This window comes from Excalfactoria chinensis, chromosome 1, assembly GCF_039878825.1.
Source record: "Excalfactoria chinensis isolate bCotChi1 chromosome 1, bCotChi1.hap2, whole genome shotgun sequence".
In the NCBI taxonomy this organism is placed as follows: domain Eukaryota; kingdom Metazoa; phylum Chordata; class Aves; order Galliformes; family Phasianidae; genus Excalfactoria; species Excalfactoria chinensis.
The window spans coordinates 15,157,517-15,176,786 of record NC_092825.1 but is presented as its reverse complement, the minus strand read 5'-3'; the positions used below and the strand labels follow the sequence as shown (position 1 = coordinate 15,176,786).

Below are 19,270 nucleotides of genomic sequence, written 5' to 3'. Positions count from 1 at the left end.
TAATGGGGATAACACAGTGAATTTAGTCTGAACATAACATGCTGCTGTTCCTGGTCTTGCTAATGATCTCTATGATACTGAGTAAATTACTCCATATTACCATGTCCCAGAGTCATAAGGGTAGCCACATAAGGCAGTTTGAGAACTACAGATGGAACTGTCATTTATTATTTATTCTCTGTTCTTCTACCAGAGTTTTTAAAGTCATTCTTTGCCAACTAATGCACATTTTTTTCTGAGATAAACAATCCACACTTTCAGAAGAGTCAGACTGTGAGTACAGTGAGAGACAGCTTTTTTCATGTTGTTTCGTTAGAGTTCCAGCACAGATAACTTCCTACATGAAAATTACAACCTGGTACCCAAGGGTATATATTTCCAACATTGAAATACAATCCCCTCATTCACTTATCTGCCTTTCTAAGGCATCATCAAAGGAGGCTGAATGGGATGTGCTTGGCTAAAATGAAGACTGTTTGAAGTTCATTCAAACCAAATGCAGCAATATAAGAATATACTGACTGCTGAAGACCAGAAGGAAAGCCATCTTCTACCAATTGCCGATGCTGTAAATTCCATAATGCTGAAGAACATCTCTATCAGAAACATACTGTTAATAGTCTTTGAAAAAATATATCACTTTTACCTTTCTTTTCCAATGTTGTTCCATACTAGAATTTGGATTTGCTTTGTTTACCAGCCACAGCTGTTGTTTTTATTAGCTTTTCTCAAAAGCTGGCAATAACAATCTGAAGAGGTTTTTTTTTCAGAGCTTTTTCTTCAGCTCTTAACACCCACACAGCTGTAGCAAATATGATAGGTTCTACTTGTGAGACACTTTAGTTAGCAATAGAAACAATACAGAACTTGGAGATGTACCAAGAAAATAATTTCACCACCAGTCTGTCCTTTTACTGATTTAGATGGTTTTAAGTTGGTAGCTGGCCTCAAAGATATAACTCTATACAGCAAGACTTCAAATTCTGTTTGTGTTCCACCATCCAGATGACCCAGATACAGAGACCTTCAAGAAGGTCACATTACTGTTGCTTTGTCGTGATGCATACTGTGGCTGGTTTGGAATGCAGGCTTGGAGTATGGTCAATATGAGTTTCCATCTGCCTGCAAATGAGATGCCAATGGTCTCCTGTCAGAGCCAAAGCTCTCCTGAATAAGGTTGCAGGAAGATTTGCAGATAAGGATCCCGGTGAAGGCCATCGCCAAGGATGGATCTGGGAAAAGGCAAGAATCAGACTGTCACAACCTCCAGCACTGAGAAACTGCACAAAATGCTTCTGTTTGGAGGCTGGTTGACAAAGCAGCTCCAAATGAGAAGGGCAGAAGAAAGGCACAGAAATCATTCTGGCACACCTCCTACTCCTATTAGACTTAACAGTGCTATATCTCATCCCTTTTGCTTGAGAAAACAAATGCTAACAACTTCAGGTCATTCCACTTGTAGATACACTGCAGTTTGTGTTTCTTTGGTGTAATTATCAGTTTTAGTGAAAGCTGCCACTTAATTTCAGTCATGCTGCTTGGCTGTGCTGAAATCCATTGCTAAGGCCTGTAATGTTCCAAACATTTGTTTATTGCAATGTCCTAGAAAGTTAAAAATAATAAAAATTTAAAAAATCAAACATGTTAGTACTCTTTCATAAGAGTTGCAAATCCATCATTTCTTGGAAGTCTGTCCTCATAAATAGATCAGGTATCCAAAGCCATGACATCACCAGAAAAAAAAAAAAAAAAAAAAAAAAAAAAATAATTAAAAAAAAAAAAACAAACAAACAAAAAAACAAAACAAAACAAAAAAAAAAAACCTGCTTGTTCTTTTAAAGGGAAAGGGAAAAGCATAGGGAAGGAGGATAACATAGGGAAAGGGGGAAGAGAGGGGAAATGGGGAAATATATAAGGGAAAGATGTAGGGGAAGGACATAGGGGAAGGGGAAAGATATAGGAGAAAGAGAAGAGGAAGTGGAAGGAAAAGATGGATATCTTACACATATTAGAGTAACCATGTCTAAACCACCAACTATTATATAAAACGGAACTTATGGAAAGCAGATTGCTTGTTAACCTTTTCTGTTTTATTGCTATCATTTCATATCCATAAAGAAAAAACAAGGTAACATAATTTTTGTTTTAAGCAATAGCTTCTTGGTCACAGTGTGAGGTCCCTACCTATGCTCAGTATTTTGTTTCCTTCAATTTCTATTGTTCATATGTGTAATTAATATTCACAATGTTGGTGCATTTAGTTGCTATAGAAACCAATATTTCTTAAGCTTCCTCTGAAGTTTCTAAGTCTGCAGAAAGTTTGACCCAAGTTTACAACCTTTTTTTTTTTTTTTTTTTTTTTTTTTTTTTTTGGTGGTGAATGAAATAAGAAATAATTTATGGCTCCTAGGAGGTATGTTTGAATTTTTGTCTATGAGCAAAGTTTTATAAATCTGCATAGTAATACATCTCCACAGACAGTTACTAAATAGTCTTGAGACCTTATAAATTTTATCATCCAGAGGAATGTTATTAAGCTTCCTTTCATTATGTGAAAACACTCTGCATTGATAATTTGAATTGCACAAACTTCTCTGCTCATTTGAACGTGTAGATATTCATTTGTTAAAAGAAATAAAGTAAGGTAAAATCACATGCAAAGTCAAGGTAGGATATAAATTATTTTTTCTGAAACAGAGAATACAAGAATCCCAGTGGTAAAGCTAATTTATTATTGTAACACTCTTCAGAATTGTGCATTTTTATAATCTGCTCAGCACCAACATGTAAGCAATTAGTATATTTTCTAGCAGTTCTTGTTCTTTTAAAAGTATATACATCACACTGTGTAGCACTAATGTTTTCTGTGGCACCTGATGTCACTGAGAAGACCTATTTGATTGTATTTTGTGCAAAGCATGTGATAAAAGCACAACTTCTGGACATGGATGTAAATGAAATAGTCACAGAACTGCACAATACGGAGGAAAGGAAAGGAAAGGAAAGGAAAGGAAAGGAAAGGAAAGGAAAGGAAAGGAAAGGAAAGGAAAGGAAAGGAAAGGAAAGGAAAGGAAAGGAAAGGAAAGGAAAGGAAAGGAAAGGAAAGGAAAGGAAAGGAAAGGAAAGGAAAGGAAAGGAAAGGAAAGGAAAGGAAAGGAAAGGAAAGGAAGCAGAAATCCAAATGTAGGCTCCTACAGAAATAGTATCAGCTGAGGAAGGGGTTATGCAGAGATTTTGCAGCAGTCTGCATCCTGCTTCTGGCACTCTATATGTCTTAGACTGGCTTTTGGAGCAGAATCCATGTCTACCGTCATACGCTATGTATTTATCCAGGAATAAAAATTGAGACAAGTACCAACAAAATTACAGCCTGTGTTTGTAAAACCCCACTATACTATGAGCATGCAATTGTATTTAGAAGTGGTCAAAGTTCTCTAAGTAAAAACAACTAATGGATATTGTCCTTTTGGACACTAGATTAATGTATGATAATAAAAATTCTTAGCAATAAAAGGGAAAATGCCAACCTTACAGAAGCATTATTCTTTTCTCATTCCTCTGTCTTTCTCTGAAATGAGATCTTGACAGAGGGGACTATTTGGATATTGCTTTTAATGGGCTCTCAAATATGCCATTATTAGGAAATGTAATGAAGTTCCTCCCCTGTGTCCAATTTGCGTTTATTTGTTTGTTTTAAAGATGCAGAAGGGGCTGAGTTTTTTTGCCCTTGTGAACTTTATAGAATAATGGATCATTTCTTCTAATGGTTTTCTTTTTTGTTTGTTTGTATAGAAAGGGAGGACAACTTAGTAGACATTCTGTAAAGGCCTGGGGATGTCATCATGTCTATTGCAATTCATAATTGGATATCTTCATGTAATTTAAAACTATTAATGAATAAAATATAAGAGGACTTTCTACCCCTAAGTGAACAAAACATTTTTAGGAGATGGCAGTGTTATTTTCATCTCTACAGAGAACTGTTGATACTTTCTGAAGAAAATATACATTGTGTTTCTTCCAAGTATTTGGCAACAAGGGTGGGAGAAAAAGTGGAAGAGTCCTTGATTTTAAATGTAAATACTTTAAAAGTCTGCAGTGCAAAATTCTACAGATTTTACTTTTTATTTTTCTGCTCTATTTCCTAGTGGTATGGTATGCTGCTATGAATATTTGTATTTGTTTCAAATGCTCTCAGATCTGTCTTTATAATGTTGTGAGAGCAAAGTAAGTGAGCACCCATTAACAATTGCACAGGGATGCAGAGAAACAAGGAAAAAAAAAAAAAAGGAAAGGAAGGGAAGGGAAGGGAAGGGAAGGGAAGGGAAGGGAAGGGAAGGGAAGGGAAGGGAAGGGAAGGGAAGGGAAGGGAAGGGAAGGGAAGGGAAGGGAAGGGAAGGGAAGGGAAGGGAAGGGAAGGGAAGGGAAGGGGAGGGACGGGGAGGGGAGGGGAGGGGAGGGGAGGGGAGGGGAGGGGAGAGAAAAAGAAAGGAAAAGAAAAGAAAAGAAAAGAAAAGAAAAGAAAAGAAAAGAAAAGAAAAGAAAAGAAAAGAAAAGAAAAGAAAAGAAAAGAAAAGAAAAGAAAAGAAAAGAAAAGAAAAGAAAAGAAAAGAAAAGAAAAGAAAAGAAAAGAAAAGAAAAGAAAAGAAAAGAAAAGAAAAGATACCACCTTGAGTATGTTTGTGATACATATTATGATGGACAATTTCAGCAAAATGGCACAACTTTGTTGACATTTCTGTGTGCCTTTAAGGGGTTGCAGATTGTTTTCAACTGTGGCTTTGAAGAGGGAATACACTGTTACAGATCTATTTACTTTATCATTTTGTTTATCATATGACATTCATTGATGACAAATCTATGCAATGATTTGTTGAACTGTATATATCAAAAGTAGTATTGAGCAGAAACTTTACTGTATGGCTTTGATATTGCTTTCCTGCTGTGTAGATAAGAACTAGAAGAATGTGTAACTGAACATAGGCAACGACTATTTGTCTTTATTCATAGGTTACACATATTGCTTATGTGCAACTGAGATGTCTGAGATGATAGCTTAGAGCTATTCTATACTTAACTCTTGTACTTCACTGTTAGAGCAATTATGCTGACCATAGAAGATATGCAGAATTTTTTCCCATGCCCTCCTGTATTGTTCTCTATATAAAGGAAGAATACTATTGAAGGATATCAAAGAAAATCTTCAGAATCAAATGAAATTACCTAGTTGGCTGGCCTGTATGTCAGAGTTGTTCAGATCAACCAGAGAATATCTGGGAACAGATTCCCACAACAATTATAGGTTACTCAATATTGAACTGCATCAACAGAAACATCCTTTGGAGAGATTTGAGAACGTCTTGAAAGAAAAGGTATAAATCCCTAGCTCTTCAGAGATAAATATTTTAAAGCCATAAGGTAACAGGCTTAAGACACAATTATCATTCCAGAATTTCATGCATAATAACTACTTATCAACTGAAATAAACTCCATTTCAGAAATCTAAAGCTTTCAGTGCTTACTTACAGTAGTAGATTCCACCAAGGATCAGTTTCATGGATCAGGGCTACTACAGCAAAGCCTTTTTGTACAACCCGCAACAAAAGAAAAAAAAATCTTGAAGAAAACACTCTCAGAGCCATGGTTAGGAGAAAGTCTGTAATGGTTGAATGTGAATGTGAAAATAGGAAACAAGATCCCCAGTGTATGTAAGAATGCAGTTATGTAAAATCTTTAAAATGAAGCCAGAAGACTTCAACTTAGTATAGAAACAATGGGAGTAAGGGAATTATTTCAATTAGAACATGATGTAATCTATTTAAATTTTATTACAAGAGAACTACAGGGATGATAACACGTTGAAATAAATCATGATTTGATTTCATCTGGTAAAGATTATGAATCCAAAACTCAAACCTGTAAGACACAAGTCAGGCAGAATACCGCTTAAATAGTATCAAGGAACTAAGGAACTTTGTCTTTTCATAACAGGAATATGCAGTTATAATTCATCTCTCTTCATAGTTACAAGGTATTTTAGAAGAAAACATTCCTTTTAAAAATTATGACAATGCCCCCTTTCACTTGTTAACTTAGTCTAGAGGAATAAATAATTCAGAACCAGGACAGTAATTGACTGAAGAAAAAAAAAAAAAAAAAAAAAAAAAAAAAAAAAAAAAAAAAAGGAGAAAAGCCATAAAGATGCCAGCATGAAACCAAATGAAAGTGTTTGGTGTCAGATCTCTCCCTGTATGAAGTCTTAAGTCATTGATCTGTTTTACTCTGTGGTGCACTTTGGTGTTTTCTATACTCGGACTAAATAAAGTATAAGAAGATCAATTACCTAGGTATTCATAACCATGGAAGTCCAATACATTTCTCATTATTTTGACTTCAGCTAGATGAGTTTTTACTTGCATCACAGAGTATTAATAAAATTAAAACAGAGTGTTTATGCTTGTTTGTTTTACTTTAGTTTACTTATTCATTTATTCCAAATAAATGAGGCTAAGAAGTAGGCCAAAGTATATTTAACCATATGCAACGCTATAGAAAAAAACCTGAAATCCAAATGTACTGCTGAATCACGGATGCTGGATGTTTTGAGACAAATCTCATTGCAACTAGGATCCCAAGTGGAAAAAATGTCATTCATGGTGCAGTCTGAGTTTGAAGCTGAATTTTTTGTGTTTTTATTATTATTATTATTATTATTCCTTTCCTTCCAGCTTCCTCTTTCTTTCCTTTTTCTTTTTCTTTTCTTTCTTTTTTTCTTTTTTAATCTTTTACTATGTGTAATTCTTTCTTAAGTGGAAATGTGTTATATACTATTAACACAGAATCATGCATCCTAACCTCCTCTTCTTAATATTACATGCCAGTTTATCCAAACTACATCCTTTTTTATTACTTCTAACTAAAATATTAATAGACTAAATATTATTTTGAAAGAAAACATGAAGACATAGAAAATTACTGATTAATTTAGTGATGCTTATTCATCCCTTGTGAATATATTCAGGATAGAAGGATGCTCACTTTTCTGCTTTCTAAATATTTCTTGGATGTTCTGTTTCATTAAACGTATTTTAGAATGTATTATCTCTGGCATTGTGAACAGAAAAAATATCTGTAAAACTATACCACCTTCAGAAAACTAGATCTGATATCTCTGGTACATAGGAACATTCAGCTTAAAAAAATATATATTTTCATTTAAAACAGATTTATTTCTTCAATCCTAATTCACCATTGATAACATAGTAGGTAAACAATCTTCAGATCGTTCATCCCTTTACGGACATTTCTGATGCATAGTAGTATGGCTTTCTCAGGAAGTACATAGTTTCATATGTATATAATATTACACTTAATTTTCATAGAGATGAATATTGCTTCAGCAAATTTTCCTTGATTTAATGTTTTTAAACTCTAGGTTTCACAAGTCTTTAATATGTTAGAAGGACAGATAAACATTATACATTATTTACATTCAATACATACATTTCAGTAGAATCCATTGACAGCATCAGTCATAAATCTATCACTTAAAGAGGTAATAACAATGTAAGTAACTTACATGCAATTGCAGCATGAAACTTAGAGGTTTTTTTTTTTTTTTGTTTTGTTTTGTTTTTTTTCCTGACAGCATTTGTGTTATTTTAACTTTAAAATTTAAATACATGAAGAGACTTTAAAAAATATAATGATATCTAACAACCTATTTTGGGCACTCCGTGTTATGCTATTCCTCCAATAAAGGACATTTATTTATTTATTTATTTATTTTTTCCACGGGTTAGTACTGTGGAAGCTGTCTGAGGAGTAATGATTAAGTAAAAGATGTAGTATGTCAACAAAAGATTCTTGAGATGAAAATAATTGCTTTTTTGGAACAAAACACATTGGTATTTCGGTCCTGCTCATGTTGATGGAGGTAAATAATTTAGTGAACAGAAGAATTCATTAAATCACTTTCACAGCTGACATTCATTATGCACCAAAATCCAACTTTTGCAAAAGCAGTAGACTCATTTCTTTTTTTTTTTTTTCCATTTAAAGTCAGGGGATGTTATTTGAAACTTACCTTAAAACTGATGCTGCATCCCAGTCAGCATTTCTGTCATCCTTCTAACAAAGAATAAAGTTTTATTTTGTTTCAGATATTAATGGGAGCAACAGTGTGACAGGGAGCAGCTTTAGTTTTAAAGTTTGTGTCATACTAAGTTAAAGAATATACACTGAAAGATTCATACTGAAAGCTTCTTGACTAAGAGTTATTTCTACAATGACTGGAATTTCTCCCTTTCTTTCTTTCTTTCTTTCTTCCTTTCTTTCTTTCTTTCTTTCTTTCTTTCTTTCTTTCTTTCTTTCTTTCTTTCTTTCTTTCTTTCTTTCTTTCTTTCTTTCTTTCTTTCTTTCTTTCTTTCTTTCTTTCTTTCTTTCTTTCTTTCTTTCTTTCTTTCTTTCTTTCTTTCTTTCTTTCTTTCTTTCTTTCTTTCTTTCTTTCTTCCCTTTTTTCTCCTTTCATTTTCTCTCTTCTTTCCTTTCTTCCTTCCTTATTTCTTATCTTCCTTCTTGTTTTCCTTCTTTCTTATTTTTTACTGATACTGTCTTCCAAAATTTTTCAGTGTGACTTTGATTTTTGAATGCCAAGTTTCTACTCAGAAATGTTTCCATACCTGTTTGGTTGCTGCAGACACCTTCTTTATGAAAGCATTAATGGAGTTCAGGAAAACTGTCAAGTATTGCCTTTAAGTATCAAGGCCATTTTTCTGTGTGGAATAACTGGAATGGCTCAAAGCCCATGGGACACTACAACAATTTTACCAGTATTCTTGGTTGTTTGACAAAATAGAGCATAGGTTTTCTATTCTGAGAACTTTCCCTGTAAGAAATTATTTTCAGCCATGGCTTCTTCTCAATAGCACAGAGAGAATTAAAATATAGAGCTGTCAATTACTGAAAATGTCCATGACCTTACAGATCATCTCTCAGAATACAACTACCTAAAGGCAGATACTGAGTGAAAAATACAAAAATTATTGTGAATAGTGGATTGGATTTTGCTCTTCTACATTGATTACTCAGCATAATGTCCCTACAAACAGTTATAAACCGTGCTCTTGCTGGCAATCATGTTTTATTTCAGACTTCAAGCCTTAGATAGAGAGATAAATGGATGAGACATATTTATACAAAGTTATAAAACTGTACCTTTGAAGGCCTTGGACTTGTAAATAGTTCTAACACACAGCATATAATAGGATATTAGTTTTAAGCCTCTCATGCATGAGGCATAGATCTACATGAACAGCACATAATCAACTCTCATCTAAGGTCACTTTCTTTCAAATTCAGTGATGAAATTGTAGCATGCAATATAGCCATGCAATTCTCTCTGCTTCTGACTTTTGTTGAATGCGACAAAGGTATAACAGATGTTTTAATGCAGATATGATTAACTCCTTCTTTGAAGTGGTTCATAAGGTAGGGAGATGGAGCTTGCTTTCTCCTTTTCTCACAGACATACACAATGCACAGATATAGGCAACACCAGTATCTGATAATTTGGATTTCTGAACAGAATCTGAACTGAACCTGAAATCCAAGTCCAACATAACAAGTTTTAGAAAAAAACAGTGGTGCACCATTAAAGGTGCTGGACTCTGCATTTCAGTGCTAATACCAAGGTGACATTTTATGTTCTAAAGAAGGATGCTCCACCTGTCTAATTTAAGTATCTAAACTTAAAAGGCATCTAATGATTCATCTATTAATATTTAAGGAATTGAGATAGCTACCATTAAAGAAATGCTTTACTAGGCACCTACAGTCTGAATGTAAGGAGGACATCTGTGTTAAATTAAATAATATCTAATGCCTTTTTTTTTTTTTTCAAGGTCAGGTGAGTCAAAGTTGTAAATAATTCTGCAGTTATATTTGTAATATATTCATCTAAGCTGTTGGTAGTTCATACTAAAATTGCTTATCATAGAAGCAAAGAATGGCAAAAGAATATCACAGCCAATAATTCCTCCTTTTCTTGCAGAAAAAGTCAAGAGATCAAAATGCCGACTGTTGTGGGGTTGTTTTTTTTTTACAAGAAGTTGTTCCTTTTCGTTTCTCAAGACTACACAGAATAAAAAGTGCTTGTGAAAGAGGACATATTGTTAACAGAGATATTTAGACAGAGTGATGAGAATGAAAAGCTTTTAGAGTTATTCCTCTGATACCCTGTCATTCTGCCACCTGAGAATGACAGTCTGATAGTATGCAGTATGAGGCAAGGAAATTTCACTTTGAAAACATCAGCAGGCCTTGTACATCTGTTAATTAAAGCAATCTGCCAGTGTTCCTCTTAGGCATGCAATGAATCAGTGCTAAGCTAATGTGACACACTTTCACTGCTGCTGTAATAGAATTGAACGTAACACATTTATTTATCAGGTGGCTACCCTTCCTTGTCTGATAAGGAGGTTTGCCCGTTGTACTATCACTGTCTGGTCTAGTTGTGATGTGCTGAAGTTTTTCAGTATGTTTCACTGAAGTTATGAAACAGCATGTGGATCAACATTTCTGCTGGCATATTCAAGCATAGTTTTTGCCTTGGATTAAGCTAATGGTAGTTTTGCTCTACAGTGTTAGAGAACTGGTGACCAGTATTTGCTGATAATAAATCCTCAAAAAATGTTTTTTTGTCTAGAAAATCTTCAGTCAGTATACATGGTTTCATATACATTTCTGCCTTTCTTTTTTATCTCCATAAACATGATCAGTCATTAAAAATATTACCTTTCCATAACTAATGGAAAAAAAATCTAACTTCTGAGACCTACATTAAATGCCTTCCTCAGAGAGCACTGAACCAAGAGAAATACAAGTTCAGCCTGAGTCCCAAAACTCAAGTATAGCAAAGCACTGAATTAAGGATAATATTACTGGAAAATATGAATACTGGATACAACATATTAATAAAACACAGTGTGATATAAACTTTGCCTAAAGAAAATGCATCTAGATAACAGTAGTTTAATAGACTGAAGTGAATGACTAAACATGGATCCGCTGAGAAACTATATGTTCCTCTTTGTATCAACCATATCTGCAATATTCCCTCACCCAGGGATTTGGCTGCCTGTGTTTAAAGTCAGTGCTAGAATGAGACAGCTGCGTAACCCTGGATCACACTGATTTGAAAATGAATAAAATTGTAGGAATGAGCTAAATGAAACCTAATGGAGTCCAGGGCTTGTTGACGACAGAGATGCATTTAATCACAGTCCCTTGCTCTGTACTGAACTACACTGTCATAAGCCCATACCTAGTTTAACCTGACATTTTCTTGCAGAGGCTGGACTCTGAAACTCAAGTAGATTCATCTGGCGGTCATGAAGCTCTTGGTTAATTTTGGTGATGGCCTTATTGATCTTCTATGACTGCTGTGAGAATGCATCCATGGATGGTGATGTGACTACCTACCTATCTTGCTGTCATCCCCAGCTCCCAGCTTGCAGAGCAATTTCTGTTAACTGTATGTTAGGATGTTGTCAATCTCTATGGATTATGCTTACACAGGTTTCATATTCTGAACTCTAGGAGCAAATATGTTACACCAGCAGATAGAAAACAACACAAACATGAAACCAGTGTCAGTCAAGTGTTGTCAAAGGGAAAAATCACTCTGTAGAGCAAGGCCACAGCCCATAAAAATTAATACAGAGGAGTGTGAATACACACAGACAAGCATGTACTTGATTTTATTACATATTCTGCTGGAAGACTGAATTTTAACATCACTTCTTACCCTTTGGACAGTCTCAAGTAAATGGCAAAAAATGCATTATTTCTGCAATTTTTTATCTATAACTATATTACATGGTTATTCATTTGACCTCTGTTTTTGCCCTAATAAAGCAAAAATCTTTTAATTTTGCAGTATAGCTTATAAAGTTTAAGACATCCATCCCAATGTTTGCTAGCATAGAAAGTCCTACAAGCCACACAGGCCTTCTTTGTAACAGGCTTTCTGACTATGGTTGGGGGGCAAAGGGTAGACCATTCCATAGTTTGTGCAGCACTTGGAATCTCTTGACGAGGTCATTTATTTGGGCTTCTAGATGATACTTAGGCCAGCACTATATAATCAATGGAGAGAAACAGGCTTCTAATTAAAGTACTGTAACTGTTGAAGGTGACTACCCAGTTACATTAAGCACAAAAGAATTTGAATTTCATATGCTATCTGAAGTAAATCATGTAGTGATAAAAATTCCTAAATCTGCAATAGCAATCAACGTTAATACTCTTGTAACTCTTAACAAACACAGTAAGGAATGATGGCATGAAATAATGGAATGTACCTTAAAGGTCATCTAGTTTCAACCTTTCTGATGTGGGCAGGGACACCAGTCTCTAGATTAAGAAGACCAAAGTCCCATCTGGTGTGGCCTTGAAAGCTACCAGGCATCCACAGCTTCTCAGAGCAACCTGTTCCAGTGCCTCACCATCCTCATTGTGAAGAATTTCTCTCTGATAGAGACCCTCTTTAACTTTTCTGTAGGAATCCTTGAAGTACTGTAAGGCCACTTCTCTTTTTTAGGCTGAACAGCCCCAGCTCTCTAAGCCTGCATTTGTAGGAGAGGTGCTCCAGCCTTATTAACATCTTTGTGGCCTCTGGCTTTGCTCCAACAGGTCCAGGTCCTTCTTAAAGTAAGGGCTCCAAAGCTGAAGGCAGTAATGCAGGTGTGGTCTCACAAAAGTGAAGTAGAGCAGGATAATCACCTCCATCAACCTATTCATGATTCTTTTGATGTGCTCCAGTATAGAGTTGGCTTTCTGGGCTGAAAGTGTACATTACCATCTCACGTTGAGCTTCCTCATTGTTGCTCTCAGCTTATTCTCTCTCCAGCCTGCATTTGTGAATGGGATTGACCCGATCCAGATCAAGTACCTTGAACTTAGCTTTGTTGAACTTCACCAGGTTCACACAGGCCTGCCCCTCAAGCATGTCCATGGTCCCTCTGGGTGGTATCCCTTCCCTCTGGTGTGTCAATCATGTCACTCAGAATGATGCTGTCAGCAAAATTGTTGAGCGTGTATTTAGTGCCACCGTCCTTGTTGCCAACAAAGATGTTAAATGGCACCAATCTCAGTAACAACACTGAAAAGCACCACTTGTCATTGGTGTCACTGGTTTCTGCATCTGTGCAAAAACTTCTGATGATGGATTTTAAGAATCTGGAAAAGGGGGAAAAAAAAATCAAACAAACAAATAAACAAAAACAGATTTGTAGCCAGGAACTGAATATTTCATTGCAATGTCTGTTACATAAAACTAACACAAGCAAAAAAAAAAAATAAAAAATGTTTAAACAGTCTGTTGCTCTAGTTTTACAGTTTAAATTTGATTGTTTTTATTTAACATGCTGTTGGATATCTTTTCAATCACAGAGCATATATCTCAAGCATGTTTTTAAACTAGTCAGCATGTCTGTTGTGCTCTGAAAGAGTCACCCTTCACTTTGAACAGCTCAGCTCAAACAGTCTTAGGTTGCTACTTTTAAAGTAATGCAGACAGTGTCTTTTCCTTGAAATTAAATGATATACACATTCCTGTCAGCAGTTCTTCAAAATGTAACTAGAAATCTTTAGGAAAAATAACAGTATAAAAATTAAAACTAATCCTCTTAAGAGATTTTACCTTTTATAAACTTCAAACATCATTTGCTCTCTATTGTTAGCAAAAGTGCCAGCACACTTTAGTTATTCTTACATCTAGAATGAATACTCTATAATTATCACAGACTGCTGTGCGTATGTAATAAAGGATATCATTGCTTTGCAAGAAAATATATAATGAGACTTTTACTCAAGGTGGATTTGTAAAAATAACACAGATAAAGACAGTGGAAGAGACAAAAAAAGAAGTTAATTCCCAGCACAGCTTTGCAAGCCATCCTTATCCAGTGACATCTAGGAAACCCACAGACTGTGATTCACAACTAGGATGTGATGATGAGGGATAAGTGAAAGAATGACCCTTACAAAAATGAAATCTCAAAACAATTTATGAAAATACTTGAGTTAAACTACTGCAAAATCTTTAGTTTAAGCCAGATAATTCTAAATCAATGACAAAATTTTACTGTCCTGTTGGTTCTGGTGGTAAAATTCTTATACAACAAATATACTAATATCATCATAGAGGATTAAGTTATATCTTAAGCTGGAAGGAATGCTAAAGGTTATCTAATTCCAACCCTCTACTGTTGACTGAGTTGTCACCAGATCAGGCTGCTGAGGGCCTCATCCATCCAGGTCTTGGGTGCCTCCAGAGATGGGACATCCACAGATTTTCTGGGTAATGTGATTTGGAGCCTCATGATTCTCTAAGTTAAGAGCTTCTTCCCAATACCTAACACAAATCTCTCCTTTTAGTTTAAAGCCATTCCCCCTTATCATCTCACTATTAGACCACGTAAAAAGTTGGGCTCCCTTGTGCTTCTAAGATCCCCTCAGGTACTGGAAGCCTTCTCTTCTCCAAGCTAAACAAGCCAAGCTCCCTCAAACTTTCTTCATAAGAGTGGTTCTGCAGCCCTCTTGTCATCCTCATGGTGCTCCTCTGGACTTACGCTTTCTTGTGCTGGCTGCCCAGGCCTGAACACATTACTCCAGGTGGGGCCTCACAAGGGCAGAACAGAGGGGGACAATCACATACCTTGCCCTGCTGGCCACTATTCTTTTGATGTAGCTCAGGATATTGTTGACCTTCTCGGCTGCAGAAGTATACCGCTGTCTTATGTTCAGTTTTTAAGCCACTAGAACTATCAAGTCCTCCACAGGACTGCTCTCAATAAGCCCTTCTCCCAGTCCATAAACATATTTGGGATTGTCCCAGCCCAAATACAGCATCTTGTATTTGGCCTTCCTGAATCTCATTAGGTTCATCTGGGCCCAGTACTGTTCAGGTCCTTTTGGATAGTGTCCCTTTCTCTATTATGCCAGCTGCACCACAATACTAAGTGTCATCTACAAACTTGCTGAGGGTACACTCAATCCCAATGTGTATTTCATCGATGCAGATGTTGAATAGACAGGCCTCTTGGAACACTGTTCATGATTAGCCTCCATCTGAACACTGAGTCATAACAAACTCTAACTGCAACTCAATCAATTCTTTATCCACTGAATACTCCACCCTTCAAATCCATATCTTTCCAATTTAGAGACAGGACTGTTTAGGGGGACTATGTGAAAGGCCTTGCAGAAATCCAGGTAGATGACATCAGTTACTTTCCTTTGTCTTCTGAAGCCATCATTCTATCACAGAAGGTTACAAGATGGGTCAAGCATGGTCTACTCATGATGAAGCTGTGCTGACTGTCTCAGGTCACTTCCTGTCTTGCACGTGCCACAGTATAGCTTCCATGAGTATCTACTCCATGATCTTCCCAGGCACTGAGGTGAGGGTCATCAGCCTGTAGTTCCACAGGTCTTCTTTTCACCCTTTCTTGAAAACAGGAGTGATGTTTCCCTTTTTCCAGTCACCAGGGACTATTCTTTGTAGCCATGAATTTCCATATTTGATGGAGAGGAATAAATCAGGGATGAGTAAGACTGATAGAAGTCTTTTCAATAGCATGGACAGTGTGAAGGACAGATCTGGTTTTCTTTTGTTGTCTCAAAGCTTGCTTCATGAGGTTTTTCTGATGATAAGACTCTGACTGGCGACTGCTAACTATCTAGGAGAGTGAATGGTGGTTGCTATTGTGCCATCTCTGCTTATGATTGCAAAGATAAGCAGAGACAGGACAAGCAGTCTTTTTCAGGGGTGCTGCTTGAAGGAGCTGACCACTGCAGAAGGCGATAATGCTTGTGTCTGGCAAACAGAGGCACCACCAACCCCTGCTGGCTTATCTGTGGGCCAGGAATGTCACAAAAGCTGGTTTTAAAGCATTTTACAGAGAGTGTTTGCCTTCAGAAGATGCTTGTTTAGACATTCATTGTTTGTTCGAGATATCCTCAAACTTCAAAGAAGAAGAAAAACAACCCCACCGAAATGGGGGATAAAAGGCCCTCGCTAAACTGGGGATTTTGGGGGAGACGATTTTTGGAGACGATCTGAGAGACGATCTTGGGAGACGATCTCTGGAGACGAACTCCCAAAGATGGCTTTGACGGAGAATTCCCTGAGGGGAAACCTCTTCGGAAGGCCGGCTTGCTGCAGTGCTTCCTGACTTTCTCCCATCCCCCGCGGTGATCAGACGAGTTCCTGAAATCAACGGACCTACTGTGTACCTCGCTGGACCCACGGTGGTGACTATCTCTCTTGCTCTCTACAGACTCCTTGCTTATTTTTCCTACTTTTCCTATCGCCCACCTTCCCTTCCCCATCTCCCTAAAAAGGCTAGGACTTTAATAAACTGGTTGGACCAACATTTGAACCGTTGCTTCTTAATCTCACGCCGGGTGTATACACATATCAAAGAACCTTGCCTCCCTCCTACAAATTGGAGCGAGACATTTATTATTGGCGTCACGGACAGGATACCCGCCGTGAGAGTGTTGTCCTCCCAGATATAGCCTGAAACTTTTCTATGTGCACCTCCTGGAGTTGCAAGGAGCGATAGTTTTGGTAACTTAGATGTGAGCACCTCTCCAGGAAGACCGCTCCATATTCTGAAACTTTACTTGCTTTTGTGTTCACCTCTTGGGGACGTATGAATTAATTTTGACTATTTGCTTTTGTTTTATACGTGTGTGCCTCCTCGAGAAGACAATTTTGCATTTTTTGTGGTTTAAGTAACTTGTAACGTGTTTTGGAATTTGAAAAGTTGTGTGTGTGCACCTCTTGGAGAAGTGAGGAAGTAAATTTTTGACGTAAAGCGTGTGTTGCTCTCCAAGAAGTTTATTCCTCTTTAAGAAATTTTGAAGCGTTTGGTAACTTTGGTGGCTTGAAGCTTGAAGTTTTTCTGGCCTGACAGGATAGCCAGGAGCGATTTAGGTGTTTACATGTTCTTTGTAAGAGTTGATTGTGCTTCTTGGTCTTTTGTGTAAGGGAGGAGTGATTTGAGAATTTGCGTTGTTTAAACTTTTTCTGTGCGCACCTCTCCGAGTTGTAAGGATTGAGGGTGTCTTGTAACCTAGGTGCGGAATTTGCAGTTTTTTTTTCCTCTGTGTGGCCTCGCAGGAAAATAAGGGGCGATTTAACCCAAAAGGTGTTGTTTTAGCCTGCTGTCTTTGTGTGCTCCTCTAAACAAAAGGGAGGCATGATTGTAGCATTTACATTTGTTTGATTGGTGCGTGCCTCCCTGGGGAGGGGTAAGTAGTTAAGTGTACCTTTTCTTCCCTTAGTGTAGATCTTTTAGGGTATTGAGAAATGAGTGAAAGTATTGCCACTATGAAAAGTGAAAATGTGCTATTTGACCTTTTAGAAAAGCACGGTGCTCGGCCCTCTTTATCAGGGGTGGATTGGGCACGACAAAACTGGCATAACTTGCAGAGTGTTTCAGACCGCATTTGTGTTTTACAACATGGGGCTCGTACCCGAGCCGGGAAAGGAAAATCGTTTATTTGTGCGGTACTCGGTGCAGCTTTAAAAGCAGCCGTGGAGTTCCGAGATGAAAAACATTCGGCAGAAACCCAAACCATACAAGCATTACAGGAATCAGTTAAAGTAATGCAAGAATTGGTAAAAACTCTGCAGAATCAAATAGTGAACCTTGAGGAACAATTACAAAGAGAGCAACATAATTCAGTTTTGTTGCAAATGGCGTTTAAGGAACTATTAGCGTATAAGAATACTAGCAATGCTGTTGTCCATAATTTGCCTCAAGAAAAAACTTTTCCTCAGAAGGAACTACAAGGAATGAGGGAAGGGCTTGACAAATTAGAGGACTCGCCAACCCAATTGCGTCCTTTGATAAAAACTGAATATGCATTTGATAATGGTGAGGACCTGGAACCTAAAATGAATGTTAAAGAAATTCCCTTCTCTGTCACTGAATTAGCAAAACTGAAAAAGGATTTTAGCCGTTCTCCAAAAGAATCAGAAACGGAGTATGTATGGAGAGTCAGTCTAACTGGTGGAGACCAAATAATGCTAACCGAAAAGGAGGCTGAGGGTTATTGGGGGCCAGGAGTATTTTTAACTACTGGCAACAACCGTGCTCCCTGGTCCCTAACACAGAGGGCTGCTTACTGGGCTGGTGGTCTCAACCCTTTAGAAAGGGGAGACCCTCTTGCTATTAATGGGACAGTGGATCAATTGGTTGAAAGTGTCCAAAAGGCTGCCTGTTTGCAAATGATGTATGATAGAAAGTTGCAGCCACATCATGAATCACCTATGATGATGCCTGTTGATCCTGAAAGGATGACTCCTTTAATTAGGGGGCTTCCAGAATCACTGAAACCTATAGGTATACAACTACAAGGAAAAATACAAGCTTTGCCTCAGGGAGAAAGAACCCGGGCAGCATTAGAAAGAACTGTAACCTCTAACCATGTGCAGTCAGGATATAAAGTATGGACATGGGGGGAGGTTGCCCAGGAATTAATTAATTATGAAAGAAAATATGGGCCGGCAATTTCTAACACTAGTAAATTTGACCCAAGGGAAGTGAGGCTTGCAGCAGTCAGCCTTGCCCCTGGGCCACCTAGCCCAAACCTCAGTGAAACTGGAAGGGTCTCATTGCCAGTAAGAACAGGTAGGCGAAATATTGGTCATAAACGTAATCGTCTCTGGACACTTGGCTGGCAAAAGGGTGTTCCACGAGATTTGATGAATGGATTACCCACAGTCAGACTAGAGAAATTAGTTAACTGGTGGCCAGAACAAAAGCTCAGGAAGCTCAAGGAAAGCTGATGCTTTCGCCCCCTCCCCCAGATGAGTGGGGGGGGGGGGGTGGAAGGCAGTGAGGGGTGGATGTATTAGAAAGCTCACAACAAAAGGAGATCCTCGATTTAACACCTTCTGTCCCGAGGCCTCACCACTCCTGCCAATTGCCCCTGTGAGTCACAATACAGTTACTGATAAGCCAGGGAAACACTTATCTCCCTGGCCAGCCTGTGTCAACTGACTCAGCTAACCTGAGGACAGTTTCCCTAACCTTAATGAAATCCCTTAAGAAATATCCTTGGAAGGCTAAGGACACCCCGATAAAGAAATGTAAAATCAACTCTTGCTGGATTGTTCCCTCATTTTTAAATTGTATTAACGTTAGCCCCAAAAGGGCAAGTTGTCTTGTTTTATTTTACAGAAGATCCTCG

The 19,270-nt window shown here is 37.4% G+C and overlaps 1 protein-coding gene across 1 annotated transcript; it reads left to right on the top strand.

The window, feature by feature from the left end:
* The first annotated feature begins 17,373 nt into the window (after nt 1–17,373).
* Nucleotides 17,374–18,866, top strand: LOC140265536 (uncharacterized). Its single transcript, XM_072361563.1, has one exon. The coding sequence runs from the start codon at nt 17,382–17,384 to the stop codon at nt 18,864–18,866; it is 1,485 nt and encodes a 494-aa protein (XP_072217664.1). The 5' UTR covers nt 17,374–17,381.
* Nucleotides 18,867–19,270: the final 404 nt, after the last annotated feature.